Source organism: Notechis scutatus, chromosome 2 (assembly GCF_049901735.1).
Source record: "Notechis scutatus isolate UNSWTSFEM ecotype Mainland chromosome 2, rNotScu1.2, whole genome shotgun sequence".
In the NCBI taxonomy this organism is placed as follows: domain Eukaryota; kingdom Metazoa; phylum Chordata; class Lepidosauria; order Squamata; family Elapidae; genus Notechis; species Notechis scutatus.
In genome coordinates, this window is record NC_142010.1 from 102743120 (window position 1) to 102762158 (window position 19039).

Here is a 19039-nt window from a genome sequence, read left to right on the forward strand (position 1 = left end):
AAGTTCTTACATATCCTCACACATCACATTAGGGTTTTATAAGTTAATATATTAAACATATGTAATTCAATATTATACTTCTTGCTTAGTCATTATTTACAAGACATAATCACTTAACTTAAACACATTCAAATACAGGTAGTCCTTGACTTACAATTCACTTAGTGACCGTTCAAAGTTACGACAACACTGAAAAAAGTGACTTATGACTGTTTTTCACACTTATGACCATTGCAGCATCCCCACGGACATGTGATTGACATTTGGATGCTTGACAACTGAGTCATTTATGACGGTTGCAGTGTCTTTAGGTTATGTGATCACATTTTGCAGCCTTCTGACAAGCAAAGTCAATGGGGAAATCAGATTCATTAACAATCATTTTACTGATTTAACTACTGCAGTGATTCACTTAACAAATGTGGAAAGAAAAGTCGTAAATGGGGCAAAACTCACTTTTTAAATTTCTCACATAACAACATAAATTTTAGGCTGAATTGTGCTCGTAAGTTGAGGACTATCTGTGTAATGACCATTCACTGTTTGTGTGTGAATTGTTGATAGTTGGTTTCCAATTATCCAGAATTAGCATTTCTTCTTGTCAATGATGTCATTTAGGTTGATTTCCAGTGAATTTTTTAAATCCTAAATGACATATTTATGTTCATTTACTAATTTTCTCATGACAATCTCTTCTGGACAATAACCAACGCTACAAAGATATTGTCAGTATATTATGTTATCAGCACACAAAGGGGCTTTCTTTAGTTGCAGCTAACCCTAACCTGGCAGATAGGTTTTCTACACTGATAGATAGGTTTTTCTTGTCCCAAGACCATGAGAAAAACAGACTAAAATTGTCCTCAGTTATATTAGTGTTTAGAGGAGTTATTTTCCTTCTTATCCCAATATCTACAAAATCTGTTAGACCTTCTTAGATAAGAAGGAAGATAGGTGACTTCAATGACAAGAGAAAGGAAATAGACACATGACTGAGTTTTCAATGTGAACATCCAATTTCATACTGGCCACTACATTTCTCAGCCATTACTGAAATGATATTAAGCCTGTTGTCATCATTGCACTGGTTGTGTTCTCAGCATAACCTGAACCACAAACTATCCAAGAAAAATTTGCATTGGTATGTTGTATAAACATAACCTGTGTATTACTTTGTGGTTAGGTGTGTCATGCAAATTAGGTTAACCATGGAAAAATGTCATTCAATCAATCAACGAACTGTTACAAATTCAAATTTCTTTGTTCTTTTCAATAAGATTAAAAAAAAACAGATTTGTTTTTGTAAAAATTTTCTCTTGATGCACATATAACATGATGTGAATCCAGCCATGGTTGGACTGAACATAGCTCACTGAACAAACATAGCTAGATTCATATTATTTTAAATTATTATATTTTGGTTTCTTTGGTGTTCTGTATAGAAAGAGCTATAAAGTAGGGAGTCTACATATGGTTAGAGGCTGGAGCCTATATAGCTGATGGACTTTTATCCACAGAGAGAAGGAAAGGTGCAGGTTGGAGGACATGAAAAAGATTTTTTGGGGGTAAAAGTCTTTAGAAAATAAAGACTTTTACAGTATTTACAGTATTTATTCCGCACATTGAACACTAAGGGTTCTGTTACTGTTTTGGAAAGCAATATTGTCAAGACACAACTTTACTATTTAAAACAACTCTTAAATGCATTAAGTTTCTTGCATGTATGCTTTCAGAGACTTAAAAGAAATCCAAAGGTCCTTCTGCAACAAATGTATAGGAAGGAAGATTTGTGTAAACTGGTGTTTCTTAAGGCTTTTTCCTCTCAGGGCCCTTTCTCGCTGTTTAAAATTATGGGTGACAAAAGACCTTTTGTTTATGGGTTATATTTGTTGATATTTACCATATTCAAAAATCAAATAAACACATTTGCTGCCTTTACTGCTTCTGATGATTGTTTGATGGGATTTTAATATTGTATTATTTTTCAGCATAGGCTGGCAAATAATTTTGGTAGTGCAGATCCTGAAAGATACTTGGATTACATTTAAGAAATACTGGTATAAATCATTTAAATAATGTAGATTAGAGGGGCAAAACCAAAATTTAAATTTGTTGTTGTTAATACAGAAGGGGTGTGCTGGTATACTCTAAATTACAAGAGAAATCTAACTCAGTTCACACAATACACTAAAGAAGTCCCAGTGAAGCTTGCTTTGCTTTGGTTCAGATTTGATTCACATGCAATGATGTCAAAAGAAATCTTGTTAGAGCTTAGCTGATAGTATGCGTTATTCAACAACCATGAGTTAGCATTATGTGTGTATGTGCAACCACTTATAGTCCCCAAAGATGCTCCCCAATGAAATTAATCATGGCTTCTGGGTTTACTTCAAGATTCTGGCTTCTTCCGAATTATAATTAATCCAAGCTGGGTTCCTAGTGCGAATCCAGACAAGGAACAAATAGTGGTTCAGGGCCAACTTTCCTTTCATTGCAGCGATGCAGGCAGCCGCAGGATCTTTCGGAGGCGCTGCCCTGCCCAGAGCCGGGCTTTCCTCTTCCGGGCGCTCAGCATCGCCGTTACGTTTCAGTTGGCCGGAGTGCGGGTGTCTCGGCTAGCGCAGGGGGGACGGGGATTGTGGTTCCCGGTTGTCTCGGGATCCGCAGAGGGGCGCCGGGTCGGTGCGTGGTCCAGCTTTTCCAGGACCTCCTGCGATGGAGGCGGTTTTGCGGCGAGAACTTGGCACCTCGGAGCTGCGGCCTGCGGGACACTCGGGGGGAGGCTGCATCAGCCACGGCGAGAGTTTCCACACGGACCACGGGAAGGTCTACGTGAAGCGCAATGACAAGGCCGAGGTGGGAGGACGCAGATTGGGTTAGGCCGGGAATGTTAGGCTAGAAAAGGAGCGCCTACTCTCGGGTGGTTAATTGGTTGGCTGTGAGGTTTTCTACTAAGGCTCCTTCTGAATGTACCTGCACCAAGCGAGGCTTTTCCTTGCAACGGGGAGAACGGGGGGGAGGGGAGGGGAGGGAGTTGTATGCTTCTTGAAAGCTTAAGCCAAGGGAAGAGCACCGCAGAGGGGCATTCTTCTGAGGTTAGATAGACAGATTAACAGAGTTGGAAGGGACCTTATAGGTCATCTAGTCCAACCGCACTCCCAAGCAGGAGACCCTACACTATTTCTGGCAGATGGCAGTCCAGTCTCTTGTTGGAAGATTCCAGTGATGGCGCTCCCACAACTTCCCAGAGCAAGCTGTTCCATTGGTTGATTGGTCTCACTGTCAGAAAATTTATCCTTATTTCCAGGTTTAATCTCTCCTTGCTCAGTTTCCATCCATTATTCCTTGTCTGGCCTACAGGGGCTTTGGAAAATAGCTTGAACCCCCTCCTCTCTGTGGCAGCCCTTCAAATATTGGACACTGTTATCATGTCTCCTCTGGTCCAGGTTGCAGGTTGGCAGACCTGGGTTGCCCTGAAAAAAAAGTTGGGAGATATTGATAGGCAGTATTTTTCTTTTCGTCTGTAGATTTTCCTGGGCCCCAGTTTTTGTGTGTGTGTTGAGGAAACTGGATTAATAGAGTAAGCCATTATACCCTATACATGGAATTCTCAACTTACCATCACAATTGAGCCCAAAATTTCTCTTGCTAAGTGAAATACTTACTAAGCGAGTTTTGCTCCACTTTACGACCTTTCTTGCCACAGATGTTAAATTGAATCACTCCAGTTATTAAGTGAGCAACACGGTTGTTAAATGAATCTGGCTTCCTCATTGACTTTGCTTGTCAGAAGGTCGCAAAAGGTGATCACATGATCCCTGGACATTGCAACTGTCATCAATATAAGTCATTTGCCAAGTGTCTGAATTTTCATCACGTGACCATGGAGATGTTGCAATGGTCGTAAGTGTGAAAAATGGTCATAAGTCACTTTTCTCAGTGCAGTTGTAACTTTGAACCATTGCTGAACGAACTGTTGTAAGTTGAGGATTACCCATAGGTGTGGAAACATCCAATTCAAATGTACATGTCCTGGCTATGTCTTTCTGCTGTGTCTCTTTGAGGATTACCTTTGTTGGTGGTGCAGGCTTAAGTTGTATTAGTAAGCCTATAGAGATTCTAATACTATGTCAGTGTTTCTACCCTCTTCAGATACTGTCTGTTCCAAAATATATTATTGGAAAGAGAAGCAACACAAGATTTATACTGGTATACTGTTTTGCCAACTTATGGTGAATGAATAGCATTTCAACTCAGCAATGAAAAATTTAATTTTTTTAAAATTAGATTTAAGGCGACCTTAGCCTGAACAACTCTGAGTGGTTACATGGCCATAGGGCCTGTCTACTACATGCAACACTATATATAACCCATGGCTCAGAGATATGGGTGCTTTTGAGAATACAAATTGTATGCAGCATTTCTTGTGTTGCACAGTGTTAAACAATGTTTTACTTAACTTCAGACTGTTGAATTTGCCTAGCAAACAGAACCCTTAAAGAACCTTTTACTTTGTAGTAATCACTTTGAATCCATTTAAAAGTCCATTTTTTTCTAGTAGGATATGAAATAATAAACTGAAGTGTCTTTAATCATCAGCAGAGTGCTTTCTTTGCATTGCTGAACAACAAGAAGATTGAATACTTTAGGTTATCCATGCACTACGTGTTTTTCCTGTGGTAGTATCAACAGACAGAACATTTTAAAAAAATGTTGCTGTTAAGAAGCAGAGTCAGGATTTATGGAATTCTTGGCCACCATCTATTGGTTATTCAGATATGTGCAGCCCTAGGATAAATGCAGTTGAATAGTAGGACTTTGAGAAAGATGGTTAGCTGTAGGAACTATAAACTCATCAAAGAACATTATATGAACAAAGGAAGCAAGGAGACTGTATTACACAGTACTTCCTGGGAATAGTGGCCTCTCTGAAGATTTCCCAGCTTCACAGGCTGCAGAAATGCAAACATTGAGATGTTTGAATTTCTATTATATGTGTTAAGCCAGGGATGGATTACAGTAGTATGTTTCTGGACTTGTAGTTTGCAGATCTACAGATTACCTGGATAATTTGTAGATTAACCTAAAGATTTAGCTGCTGCCTGTCAAGATTTTTGCCTGATGAACTCAGTCCTTTTTGTACCTACTTTACATAGGTTTCTTTTTGTTTCAGTCTATTATTTCTGTTTTTGTTCCTTTTTCTCCTTCTTCCCAGGGCAGCTGCTATGTTTCCTAACCCATCTCCGTCCTGTTTTCTTTTTCTGTTTTGCTGGAAAGGAAGAGCGGAATATGTGTATGTAGGTTGCATGTATCTGTGTGTAAGTGGTTTGCATGTGCAAAGGGAATCAGTTAATTTTATAAATAGGATACTTCATTTTATAAGGAATTACTTTTAATGAGTAGTTATTCCATTCCTGTAAATGATTTATTATTTCCTTATTTTTTGAGTGTAACTTCTGGCATTTATTTATGCAACCCTTTGAGTCAGTTTTTGACTGTTGTTAACTGTAGTCCCTAGGCAGTCAGGCAAGGTTTTTCAGAAATGCTTTGCTATTGTCCTCTACCTGAGGTCACTCAATTGGTTTTGATCCTAAGGCAGGTCTGGAAATCACAAGTCTCCTGGTTTCTAGCTTGGTGCCTTAATCATATAACAAACTAGTTCTCTCTAGCATTAGACGTTGATGTATGTATATATGCATTCATGCACATACACAGATATACACGTATAATTCTTGTATATATTAATAAGATTGAGAGAAATCCCTAGCTGTATTTTTGTTGAAACTACCTTCCCAAGATTTCCAAGGCATTACACAACTTTTCTCTGTGTTTATTTTGTCCACTCTTGCTTTTGTAAGAGATTGTAAATAATCTTTATTTTGGCTTATAGGGAAAGGAATAGAATGTGAGCAGAACACATTCTTGTATGCTCCTTCCATTCTTTAGTGTAATCTGGCAGCAGGGTCATAAAGAAATGCGAACTGTACAATATGGCTTTTATATTTGTTCTGAATAGAATAAATAATTTGTGCGGAACTTACTGTTATTATTATTTTTAAATGTAGATTATTGGAAAGGGCTACTATTCAATACAGGAGAAATATTTTAATAGCTTTTTCTTATTATATTCAATAGGCCAGAAGAATGTTTGATGGAGAAATGGCAAGTTTAGCTGCTATTCTGCAAACACAGACTGTGAAAGTTCCTAAACCTATCAAAGTTATTGATTTGCCAGAAGGTGGTACTTTATTTGTGATGGAACATTTGGACATGAGAAGTCTCAATGGGTAAAGTTATGAGGACAAAAATGTACAATATTTTAAAAACAAGACAGTACTAAACCAGCTTTAGACTGTGCTTATATGACTCCATGAGTCGCAGGTTAGACTGCGACAGTTCAGCTTTCCTTGAGACAAATCTATCTCTTATGGTAAATTTACAGTTCATTTTGGGAACAAACAAAATTGGGTTAAACCAAGGCTAAGTTAAACTTGGGAGTACTGTATACAGTCTCAGTTAAGTAGTTAACTGAAAAGTAATCAAATATTGCACATATTCTAGATTCTCAGGAGGTTTTCACAGTAGACTGTAGAATAAATATGGGGCAGGGAGGTGTGGTTGCTGAAGTCATACAGTCTGAGCTTTGGCAGTTCACTGCTAGGAAGGCCAGCAGCACTGAGTCACTAATGCTAGAGATGATCCATTGAAGTTTGTGAAATCTGACCTAAAAGAGAGCAATATTAAGGAACCAGAATATATGGGATGGTCTGTACCCAAGTTATACCAGCATTTTTAAAGCTTTTATATAGTAGATAAATATTTGTAGTACATTAATAAAATAATGAATTACTAGTTTGAGTGTGCTGTTATTAAATATGAAAATGTATCACATTTTGTTAAAAAATATTGAAAGCTAGTAACAGTACTATAATCCAAGTTTGAAGCAACACTACGGTCAGATTAAGATACAAATCCTCAGTGTAAGGTCCAGCAAGTACCAGGGTATTGCAATAGTAGCAAATATCTGTAGCTCAGGTATAGTAGGATGAGGGTGAAGGTTCGTTCTCTCAGTTTGTGGATTGGTTTCCGAATGTTTGAATGTTTCGTTACCAGGCCAGGTGACATCTTCAGGGGGTAGGGTATTAACAATACCCATTGTCATTTCAACCAAAACCAAATTCTTGTTCAGATTGTTAATTTGGCACTTGCTGATAAGAATAATGTGTTTTGATTTTTTAGACATGCAGAAAAACTTGGGATGCAGTTGGCTGATCTTCATCTTCATAATCAAAAGCTTGGGGAAAAGTTGAAGAAAGATGCAAACACTATTGGTAAATGGTTTAGCTGTTTTGAGAATTTCTAAATCCCAGAAATTTATTGTATGTTGAATTGTTAATGCTTCTAACAGCTTTGCTTTACCTCCTACAAAAGCTGGTTGTAGAGCCCTAAAAAATTCCTTTTATTTGAATAGAAAGATGGTCAATAGCAATAAAGTAGTTCTTTGTCAATATGATTTTCATAAGGACCATCTTTTAAATGTTTAATATTCCTCAGTATTGGATATCTTGTTTCATTGTTAAATGAAATTCAATTGGACATTGAAGAGCAATATTTATATGAGATATGAAAATATGTAGCTTGAACTCACTCACATACACAATCTCAGTTATTTCTGCATCCATTTAGAAGATTTAGATTCATTTAGAAGAGCAAAATAATCTAGTGTTTAGGGTACTTATCTGTTGTAGTAGGAAACTATTTCTTTTTTCCCATTTAAGGTAAAAGTCAGATGGATATTCAGTTTGTGGAAGAGTTTGGGTTTCATTCTGTCACTTGTTGTGGTTATCTTCCACAGGTAGGCTTTTATTGTTTTTGCTTTGTTGTGTTACTCTTCATACCTACATACTTGTTTGCAAATCCTTAAAGCAGCCCTGCCTTTTCCAAGGATTGTGTGACTACTTCTGCAGCTACTGCATAAATGTGAAAAGGGAATATTTGGCTCAGAGTTGCAGAGAGGAGCAGTGTTCACACCCTCATTTATACTGGCACACCTATTTAAAGTACTGCACAGCACTAATCTGTGCACTTTTTAAAGATATGTGGCGTTTTGATTCCAAAAAAGAAAAAGTGCTTCTAAATGGTATGGGTGTACACAGCATACCTGTAAGTGAGACAGTAAAGAAGCTATTTTTTCTTAGGTGCGCATGGTAGTTCTGTGATGCTACAAAAATGTGTTTGAGTAGGAGAGGTGCTGAGCATTCACCCACATTTCTTCCAACATGGCTTCTCAACATGGTTGGCTGCTATGTGAGGACAAAAAAGAATTGTAGATTTTTTTAAAAAAAGATGCATTGACAGGTATGCTACTGTGCCCTGCCCACTTTAAAGCAGTGCATATTTTGTGTGAATGAATAATTTAAGAGATAATTTAGAGAAGTACGATTTGGTATAAAAAGTCCAATACAGTACTGGTATCATCAATATATTGTCTGATCCCCATTTTGTAGTAGCAGAATTGCTGCTGCTTCCTTGAAAAATAGATGTACTTTGCAATTAAGGGGGATGATGGTAGCAATAGCTAATTAATACAATAGCACTTAGACTTACTGTTTCACAGTGCTTTACAGCTTTTTCTAAGCGGGTTACAGAGTCAGCATATTGCCCCCAACAATCTGAGTAGAGTCCAAAATGTGATTTAAATGTGATACTATTGTGCCAGGATTTTCTCTAAAAACAGTATTTTGGCACAGTATTTTGAAATTAGCCAAGCTTTAGATGCTACTTAAGATGTTACTTTTAACAATGCAGCCCAATGGCAACAATCCAAAATCTTAGGAAGTGATTATTTAAAATATTAGGAATTACTGGGATGGTATGTAGGCGAAGAAATGAGCAAAATATTCAATCTGATTTCTTCTTAGAATCTATTCCCAAAAACACACTCAAATTGGGGAGATAGATTCATATTAATTGATTTGTATTATAAACGCTACAAATGTGTAAACATTGCAAAAATGTGATTAAAATAGACAATGTAATGGAAATGATTATGTTCATTTGATGGACAAACATAGCAAAGACAACAACAAAAAACTTTATTTGCAGGTTAATGACTGGCAACAAGACTGGATAAATTTCTTTGCTAGGCAACGAATTCAGCCCCAGATGGATTTGATTGAGAAGAATTCAGGAGACAGAGAAGCAAGAGAGCTTTGGGCTCAACTTCAGGTAGTGATCTTTATGGAAATTCAAAATGGCATCCTCATATTTTCAAAGCAATATAATTTCCATACTACTCAAACTGGTTAAGGAGAGCTCCTTTACCTTGTAGTACTTTCTGTTGGTTATCTTAAACTTATAAGAAGTGAAACATGAAAACCATTTCCTTTTTAAGATTTAATCTCTCAAATCTATTATGAACCATTTCATTGGGTCAAACTGGTATAGATGCCACTTGTGTATTCTTACAAAGCTTTTTATTGCAGGGCAGCACATTCATAACACATTCTATAGAAACTCTAGCTTTTTGAGAAACTATTAGTATTTTGAAACATAAGTCTGATATTTATTTATTTATTTTGCTTTTATGCAGCTTAATATTCCTTAGTAGCCCCTTTTTCAGTTTAGTAATATTGTTTTTATTACAGCCAGTGGATAAATAATCCATATATATCTTATTTCAATTTAAAATTATATGTATGTATAGTATGTACACACACACATACATGACATGCACACACACACACACAGAGTTTGTGTGTGTGTCTGTGAATTTTGTAGTAAACCAATGAACAGCTGCTACTGCATTGATAATATATGAAAAAGAAAGAAAATTTTGGTTCTGCTGTGTTCTTGGTGTGGCTTGAATGTTAAGTCTTTTATACATATTAAATTTAAAAATTCAAGTTCTTCTGCAATTTTAAGTGACACACATACAAGAGTTACCCACATGTAAAGTCAGAAACTCAGGTTGCTTTTTTGGATCTTAGCATGTTTTATGAACTTACCTAGTCTGGGTTGCAAATCATGATTGTGTGAACTTAGCTGATCAAAATTTAACAAACCCTGGTTAAAAGATCATAGCATGCTATGTGAATGTAATCCAAGTCTATTTATACTTAGTGATTCTGGAGCAGGACTTTGGTGTGCAATTCTCTATCTTATTTACTAGGTTTTAAGGTCAGTTCACCTTTGAATTTTAAATCATCTTATCTGTTCTTACTGCTATATCCATTATTTTTCTTGTCAAACAAAATTAAATAAAAACAGTAAAACTAATGTGCTTTTTTAACGGTACAATTAGGTGTACTGTAATTAGTGTGCCTAGAAGCCTCTGTCTCTCTGTCTCTCTCTGCTTAAAGGTACTGTACAGTTAAATGATTACTTACTGGTAGATAACAGATGATTTCTCCAGTCAAGCTTATTGTTTGCTTCTTTTTCTTTTTAGGTGAAGATACCCAATTTGTTTGGTGATCTGAAAATAATTCCTGCTCTCTTACATGGGGATCTGTGGGGAGGAAATGTAGCTGAAGATGATTCTGGGCCTATTATCTTTGATCCTGCCTCTTTCTATGGTCACTCTGAGTATGAGTTGGCAATTGCTGGAATGTTTGGTGGTTTCAGTGGTTCATTTTATTCTGCTTACCATGGTAAAATCCCCAAAGCGCCAGGCTTTGATAAACGGCTCAAACTTTATCAACTATTTCACTACATGAACCACTGGAATCACTTTGGTAGAGGCTACAGAGGGTCATCTATAGGTATTATGAAAAATCTGGTGAAATGACTTATTGTGAAATTTTATTGACTGTGTTTGGAAAAAGACATGGGTTTTCAGCTGCAATGGTCTATGATAATTTATTAAGAGTTATACCCAGTCTTTCATCCTGGAGCCCCAGGTGGTACACGTAGCTCTGCTTCCAATTTTTACCCAGGAGAGAGACAGAGAGAGAAAAACAATGATCACCTGGAAGTCACCCACTGAGCGTCCATGGGTAAATTTCCTCATCCCACTCCAACATCTTAATTGCTATATTCCACTCGTTATAATTTAAATTATTATCCCCTTTCCATAATTGAAGATCAATCCCACTATGTCCCAAGCTTGGTATCCTGTAACTACAGTTTATTAAAGAGCTGCCCAAGGGGGGAGATAAGACTTGCAGGAAAGCCTTTTTACTGTTAAGTTGGCGCCATTGAGTTGATTTAGTAGGTTGCAGTAGAAACAATAGTTTAGATACATGCTGTGCCAGCAAGGTGGAAAGGGAACAAAACCAACAATAATGATAAAGACACAATTGGAGGTCTTAATGATCTTTTTTTCATAGTACAGTACATATGAATATATTGGGAATTTTCTTACTTGCTATGAAACTAAGATTACTCTCTGTGTTTATAATATTACTTATATTTCAGTATTCTCCTTATAGCTGCATTTACACTAGAAGCATGTTCTAAGCTAAAATTGGAATATATAGGATGCTGCCTAGGTGACTTTTGTTGTTTCTGCTGTGAGTATTGTTAGCATGGCTCTGGTTGTCAAAATTCAGGACTCTGCCTGAATCTTCCAAGCATACTACAATTTGCGTGATGATCTGGTTTGTTTTCCTTCTATAAGGCTCCAGCTGGTGTATATTCCTAACTGCCAAAAAAACTTAACCTAATCTTATGCGTACATTCATGGATTACATTCATGGACTAAGTTTATAAGTGGCCGTATCTATTTCACAGTTTCTTTCTTGTGACTGGTTGGTTGGAATAATTTCTCTTTGAAGCCATTCAACTGAGCTGGGACTCTAGTCCCAGAAACTCTAGCCATCCATTGCTGCTTTGGCTGATAAATCTTGGGTTGTATGCAAGGATAAGGTTAAAGTAGGCTGCCAGTGATTTTTGCAGCTTGTTCTGAACTACTTTGAGTATTGATAAAATTGAAGCAACCTTTGTGCTGATAAAATACTAAACACTAAATACTACTTAAAATTAATATGTTAGTTTTAGACCTTGGATTATGAGGAAGGAATCAACACCTGATGGACCCTCCCCTTCCACACATATGTTCTTCCATTTTAATACTTTGGTTGACTGTAGTATCTTGCAACCAGTTAGGCTCACAATATTCCAGAGGGTGTTTTTGATTCACTACTGCTGAGCTAAAATACATGGTTATTTCCCATCCCCCCATCAGATCTAAAATTTTCCTGCCAGAAAAGAAATCATTTGTTGATTTTGTCTGTCACTTAACAGTATAAAATCTAACTAAAGTAGTAAAAATAATTCTAATTCAGATTGTGATAGCATATTAATTCTATTGAATCTTTTAGTTAAAGTATTTATGTTGCTTCTACCTTAGACAGGCAAGGGCTTACTTTGCTGGACAGATAATTAGAGAATTAATTTTAGGTATAATTATGTGTCCAGCGTCAGGCATCAGTTTCGTCTGCATGGATTGTTTAACGGGAGATTAGAAACAGAAGGAAAAGTTTTATTACTGCAATACTAATTCCCCTTAGTTTTTGCATTTGCACAAATCTGCTACTGCTTGTTTCTAGTGTGCAGCAGCAGGAATGCTGAATCAGTATACCTAATACTTGAAAAAGTATACTGGAAATACCCAACATGATTTACAACAATTGTGAAGTGCTGATGAAGAGTTTTCTAGAGAGCAGTAAATAGATTCAGAAGCCCTTAAACGTTTGAAAATGAAATAATATGTGGATCTGAGCAAAAGGATACATGAAAGCTTAATTACATTATTTTTAGAAATCATACCAAAAGATTGTATTTAATGTACTGCAGAATATATATATGTCTACGACAAACAATTAGAATATGGGATTTGCTCTTTCAGATGTTGCTTTTTGGTGGCTGTCCATTCTAAATTGCCAGGTAGATAGAAAGGCATGATTAATAGAATGTATTCTCATATAGACCCTTGGAATGTTTTTGAATTAACATTATTGGCTTTACATTATGGAAAAAATATTACACTAATTTTTTAAATTTCCCATCGTCTCTGTGTTGCCCTTCTTTCTCATTTTGCATAACAATACCACTAGTTTTTTGAGTTTAAAGAAGAAGTTGCTATTTGTCATTTTTTATAATTGTTCAAATAAAATATATTCCTGAGCATTTCATTTTTTAGTTTCTCTTTTTTTCTGTTTGGTATTATAAATTCATCATGATCCTGTTTGGTATTATAAATTCATCATGATCCATTTTATTAAATTATTTGGACAAACATTATACAATCCAGAATAATTCAAATTGTACCCCACTTGCATGTTGTAGGCATTAAGAAGCTGGGTTTATCTCTCCAGTTATTTTCGACCATTTTATTTAATATTTGTAATTACAATGTTGTGAATTTTTTGACATTGTCATGGAGAATTCTAGTTTAATCGAGGTGGCGCAGTGGTTAGAATGCAGTACTGCAGGTTACTACTGCTGATCACAGGCTGCCAGCAGTTTGGCAGTTTGTGTCCCACCAGCTCAAAGTTGACTCAGCCTTCCATCCTTCCAAGGTCGATAAAATGAGGACTCAGATTGTTGGGGGCAATGTGCTGACTCTGTAAACTGCTTAGAGAGGCACTGTGAAGCGGTATATAAGTCTAAGTGCTATTAACATTGATGTAACTTAAAAAAAATTAATGTTCCTTTGAAAAATTTTATTATAATATGGAATAATTCAGCAGTAAATGAAGAGTAATCTTTGATATGCAAATAGCTGGGCATTTATCAAAAAAGTCCAACATTTGACTTGAGCAAACTTTAAAAAAAAAAGAATCATTAAAAAGTTAAAAACAGGAACTAAAATCTCTTCATAATACTTGAAGATTATTCCAAACTATTATAATGGAAATTCAGAATATCTTCTGATTTTAAAAAATGCTATAAATTGTTCTGCTGAAGAAAAGGTAGAGACAAATCAGCTCCATGACAAGCAGAGCCAAGCAGAATGAAGAGCCTCCCATAGAGGAGACTGCTAAGATAGTGGTCACTGGCAGATTTACAGCTGTGGGTGATGAGGAAATAGCCAGTTTGTTCAATCTGTGCTTGGTACTTTTGAAACAACACTAAGTCCACGTATTTCCTTTTCTAATCATTTTCAGAAGTTGCTTATTAACTGCTTTTCAGCTATTTAGGAACCTTTGGATTGGCAAGTGTTACAGCACTGGATGAGTTTCCTTCAATTCTTAGCGAAAGAAGTTTTAAATACAAATGTAAGGACTTAAAAAGGTTTTTTTTTTTCAGAATAAGCAGCAAAAGGTGATTTAAAAGTTTGATTTTAGAAAGTGACAAATGAACTAAAAGTCCAGGTAAAATTGAAATAAGATTTTGAAGGAATTCTGAAGAAATTCCCATTAAAAATGCTTTTTTAAATACTTACAAAATAGTAAGATAAGACTTTTAAAAATGTACAATAAAGAGGATTTAAGTTATAATTAAAGAACACTCAAATTCACAATTACAGAATGAAGCAAAATATTTTAACATTGGACATATTGAAAGATATTTTTCAACAATGGCCCGTAAGTTAATTTTAATACAGTAGTATCTGCCTCTACAGATAGACTGTCTTTAAAATACAAGGAGTCCTCTACTTACAACCATTCGTTTAGTGACTGTTCAAAGTTACAACAGCACTGAAAAAATGATTTATGACAGTTTTTCCACACTTATGACCACTGCAGCATCCCCATGGTCATGTGATCCGGCATGCATTTTTGATTGCAGTATACCAGGTTGCAGTGTCATGTGTTCAACTTTTACGACCACCTGACAACAAAGTCAATGGTGAAACCAGATCTACTTAACAATTGTGTTATTAACAGTGGTTCACTTAACTATAGCAAGCAAGGTCATAAAATGAGGCAAAACTCATTTAACAACTGTTTTGCTTAGCAACAGTAATTTCGGGCTGAATTGTAACTGTTGGGGGCTACCCCATGTTATGATTTGAAAGTATATTTAAACATGTTGGGCTACAAGAATGGTGTGGGAAAAAATATTACACTGGATAAGAGCTGTGGTGGAACAGTAGTTAGAATGCATTACTGCAGGCTACTTCTGCTGACTGCCGGCTGCCGGCAGTTTGAGTCTCACCAGCTAAAGGTTGATTTAGCCTTCCATCCTCCCAAGGTTGGTAAAACGAGAACCCAGATTGTTGGGGACAATATGCTGATTCCGTAAACCGCTCAGAGAAGGCTGTAAAGCACTGTGAAGCGGTATATAAGTCTAAGTGCTATTGCTATATACAAAAGAATCCAGCTCCTTAAGTGACTAAGCCTGGATCAATCCTAGAATGAAGCGTTCTCAGCCCCAGGGTTCATTGGAAGGTCAGGTAAGAAGCAGAGTAAAGATGCCATGGCGATTTTCTTCCTACACTTCTTAAATTGTACTTTTATGATAGAAATAGCATTGGAATCAGGTATTTTCTACTCTTTGGTAACAATATAAACTATCAAGAATAAGCATGAGGAATAGATAGAGTTAGGATAAATGCTTTGCTTTTGTATTTTTGTGTTACAAAAATAAAGACACCCATATATGAATAAAACAACCCTCACTTTTGTGCTTTGCTCTGTATCATTCAAAAACCAACCCATTCTATAGTTGGAATCATGTGTGATAGTGATAACACCTTTTGATTAATGAGTGCAAAGAATGCAAAAAACACCCCTTTGCCCTTTACTCAGTATCTGATTGCATATTTGGCCAAGTCACAAAGTCCTTAGTGCATATCCTTGCTCTTTATATATTGATGTAACCAGTTCATCTGGAGGTACCACACATTGCTCTTCCACTAGACTTGCTTTATCTGATGGAAGATTTAGTTACAATTTATCTGCTGCATCTTACCTCCAAGTATAATTTTTACAGCTTTCATTTGAGTATTGGTATGTTTTAGACATACTAGTAGCGTAATAACTCAGCAGTTAAAGATGCTGAGCTTGACAGCCTGGGTTCAAGCCTGAGCACCACATGCAGCTCTTGCCTACCTAGCAGTTCAAAAGCATGTAAATACGAGTAGATAAATAGGTACCACTTTTGTGGAAAGGTAACAGTATTCCATGTGTCTTTATGTATTGTCATGCTGGCTACATGACCTGGAAATAGCTTTTGTGTGTGGCTCCTTCGTCTAAGAAACAGATGAGTACTGCCCCCTGGAGTTGGAAACAACTGGACAGGGGAAACCTTTACCTTTATGATTTTAGAGAACCAGTGAGTGTACTAACTTAGTTGGCTTTTTAAAAATTGCTTTCAGCAATTTGCACCCCTTCTATTCCCTTGCTGTTCTTCCAATACATACCGATATAAATTTAATAAAGCACAAACTACATCCAATAGCTGCTTTCTGTGACTATAATTTTGTTTTGCAATCCTGCAAGCCTAGGGGCATAACAGATCTACCTTTAATACATCTTTTGGTGTTTAATCATAAGCCACCTGATTTAGATGCAGCAAAATATTGTTAAATCAATATCACATATTTCTTTTTATATGAATGCCTTTTTGTTGTGACATTCACTGAAATACAGTATTTTTCAATATATTTCTCAGAGGAGGAGTATTCTTCAATATATTTCTCAGAAGAGTAGATTTTTCCTTTGTTATATTTCAGTTCAATTACACTCCAAATGAACATGTTTACTGAATTTAACATTCTCTTGCTCTTGACTGTTGTTGTTGTTTTTTGCTTCAGTGATCATATAATTAGGTCTAAAAGTGCAGCTTGTTAAAGACTCTCAATAATTATTCCCTTTGCAGATGTTAGTCAAAGTTTAGGAATCTGGACTTTCCAGACAGTCATATTCAATGAATTCGTTTTATGGAGCCCTACAGACTTAAATGGACTGTTCAGTCCAAGCTTTAGTTACAATCAACATTAGTCTTTAAGGTGATAAATGGCTCTTTTGCTGCAAAAGACATGGGTGAATTATACGGAGGGATGTCAGTTTAACAGATAACAGATAATCAGAGTTGGAAGGGACCTTATAGGTCATCTAGTCCAACCCCCGCCCAAGCGGGAGACGCCTACACCATTTCTGACAAATGGCAGTCCAGTCTCTTCTTGAAGGTCTCAAGTGATGGCGCTCCCACAACTTCCGAGGGCAAGCTGTTCCATTGGTTGATTGTTCTCACTGTCAGAAAATTTGAGGCACTGCTCGGGCTAGAAGGCTATAAAACTGGATTAGTTGATCGCGAGAACAAGTCAGTTTTCTCCTCCCCAATTTAGTTAATTCGGTTTTGCAACCCAGATCTCACCCTATCTTAATTCCCCACGCTGCGCATTTAGAGCGACGCAACAAAAACGAACCGCTGCTCTGAAACGCTTTGTCGTCTCTATGGTCGTACACAAACACACACTGGAAACAGAGAAATGAAACCGGAACACTCACCTCAACTCCAAAGCCTCTATGGTCAGTTTCTGTCCTGTGATTGGCGGCCGGGGGGTGGGGGTGGGGAGGAGAACGCTTCGTTCTAACATAGGATTGGTCCCGACCTCGGTCACGTGGGGGAGATTGGCGAGCAAGCGCGTGCCGATCCCCGGGCTGGATGCGGCGCCCTTCTCTCACCTACATGTGGAAGCATCTGCTGGGAGTGACGGCCAGAGCCATGTCTGGAGGGGGAGCCCGTCTTCAGCGTCCCCCGAAGGACCCGCTGCGGCACCTTCGCACGCGGGAGAAACGCCACGGGGCCATTGACCGCAAGGGCCCCAACACCGTTTACGTACAGGTGGTGGCAGGAGGATCGCGAGACATGGGAGCGGCGGTCTACGTCTTCTCTGAGTACAACCGGTTAGTCTCCGCCCGATGCTCGCCCTTCTTTCCCGAGTACCATGGGACACGCGCAAGGGGCGTCGCAGGAGCCGAAATTTCTTCCTTTCTGTTCACTGCAGCGCAGATAGTCCTCGACTTACAACGGTTCTTTTAGGGACCGTTCAAAGCACTGCAAAAAGTGACTTCATGACCGTTTCTCAGAGTTACGACCTTTGCAGCATCCCCACGATAAATGTGATCAAAATTCAGACGCTTGGCAACTGGTTCATATTCATGACCATTGCAGTGTCCAAGACTCATGTGATCACTTTTTGTGACTTGACAAAGGTTAGTAACTCATCAGCTGCAATGATTTGCTTAATGGCAAAAAGGATCGTAAAATGAGGCAAAATACATTTAACAAATGTCTCAATTAACAACAAAAATGTTGGGCTCAATTGTGGTCGTAAGTCGAGGACTACCTGCAATGCATTGGCCTCCATTCTGTTAATGATGGTGTAAGAATCTGAAGAACTAATTATCTAATTATACATAGGAAGTGTATTCTTATGCATGTGTGTGAGACTAGCATTGTATGGGAGAAAACTCATAGTTGACATTAAATATATCTTTGAAAAGCTTATGGTTCTCTATAATGCCATTATTATTTTATGTATTTATTTGTATCCCACCTTTATTATTTTTGCAAAAAACTCAAGGTTGTGAATATATCCAACACACCTTTGCTTTTCTATTTTCCTCACAACAACCACCCTGTGAGGTGAGTTGGACTGAGGGAATGACTGGCACAAGATCACCCAGCTGGCTTTCATGGCTAACAGGGACCTGCATTCAAGGTCTCCTGCTTTATGTTGAAGGAAAAGCAGCTTGTCGGGAAAAAGAGACCCTCAATTAGTAAAGAGCAATCATATTTTCTTTTTTTGTCTTATATAGCCGCCCCAAAAGTAAGTGTACATAGAGAAAAGACATTTCATCTTACTTGGCACTCTTTCTAAGCAATACTAACACTCAGGCACTTAGTATATTTTCTAGTGAAAGAGAATTAAAGCTGTTAAAGAAGCTGTTGGGTTTCCTCTTACTTGCTCTTATTTTTTTGTTCATGATACCAGTTTGATATAATAGTAATGTTCCTGAACTAAAAAGTAAGATACTGTGGATTCTGGTCCTCTCTTTACTTACTTTACTTTGTTGTCATTGCACCTCGTACAATGAAATCAAATACCATCTTCAGTGCACATCATGACCATGACCATGAAAAT

General features: G+C 37.2%; 2 protein-coding genes across 5 annotated transcripts in view; both read left to right on the top strand.

Moving 5' to 3' along the window:
• Positions 1-2558: 2558 nt before the first annotated feature.
• On the top strand, positions 2559-13131 carry LOC113418215 (ketosamine-3-kinase). Of its 3 annotated transcripts, XM_087955631.1 has the most exons (7): positions 2583-2856; positions 5216-5293; positions 6136-6287; positions 7240-7331; positions 7779-7855; positions 9106-9228; positions 10448-13131. In XM_087955631.1, exons 3-7 carry the CDS (start codon positions 6145-6147, stop codon positions 10784-10786), a joined length of 774 nt encoding a protein of 257 aa, XP_087811757.1. In that variant the 5' UTR covers positions 2583-2856; positions 5216-5293; positions 6136-6144; the 3' UTR covers positions 10787-13131. The 3 variants fall into 3 exon arrangements, with proteins under 3 accessions (XP_026532771.1, XP_087811758.1, XP_087811757.1); XM_026676986.2 differs by lacking the exon at positions 5216-5293 and having other exon boundaries at positions 2559-2856; XM_087955632.1 differs by lacking the exon at positions 5216-5293 and having other exon boundaries at positions 2571-2682.
• A 4368-nt stretch (positions 13132-17499) lies between these two features.
• ELAC2 (elaC ribonuclease Z 2) overlaps positions 17500-19039 on the top strand; it is a 34731-nt gene continuing 33191 nt past the window's right edge. Inside the window, exon 1 of one of the 2 annotated variants that reach the window (XM_087955633.1) lies at positions 17500-17798. In XM_087955633.1, coding sequence (XP_087811759.1) covers positions 17557-17798 — 242 coding nt within the window. In that variant the 5' untranslated portion in view covers positions 17500-17556. The remainder of the gene's footprint in view (positions 17799-19039) is intronic. The other variant, XM_026676985.2, reaches the window with a different exon arrangement.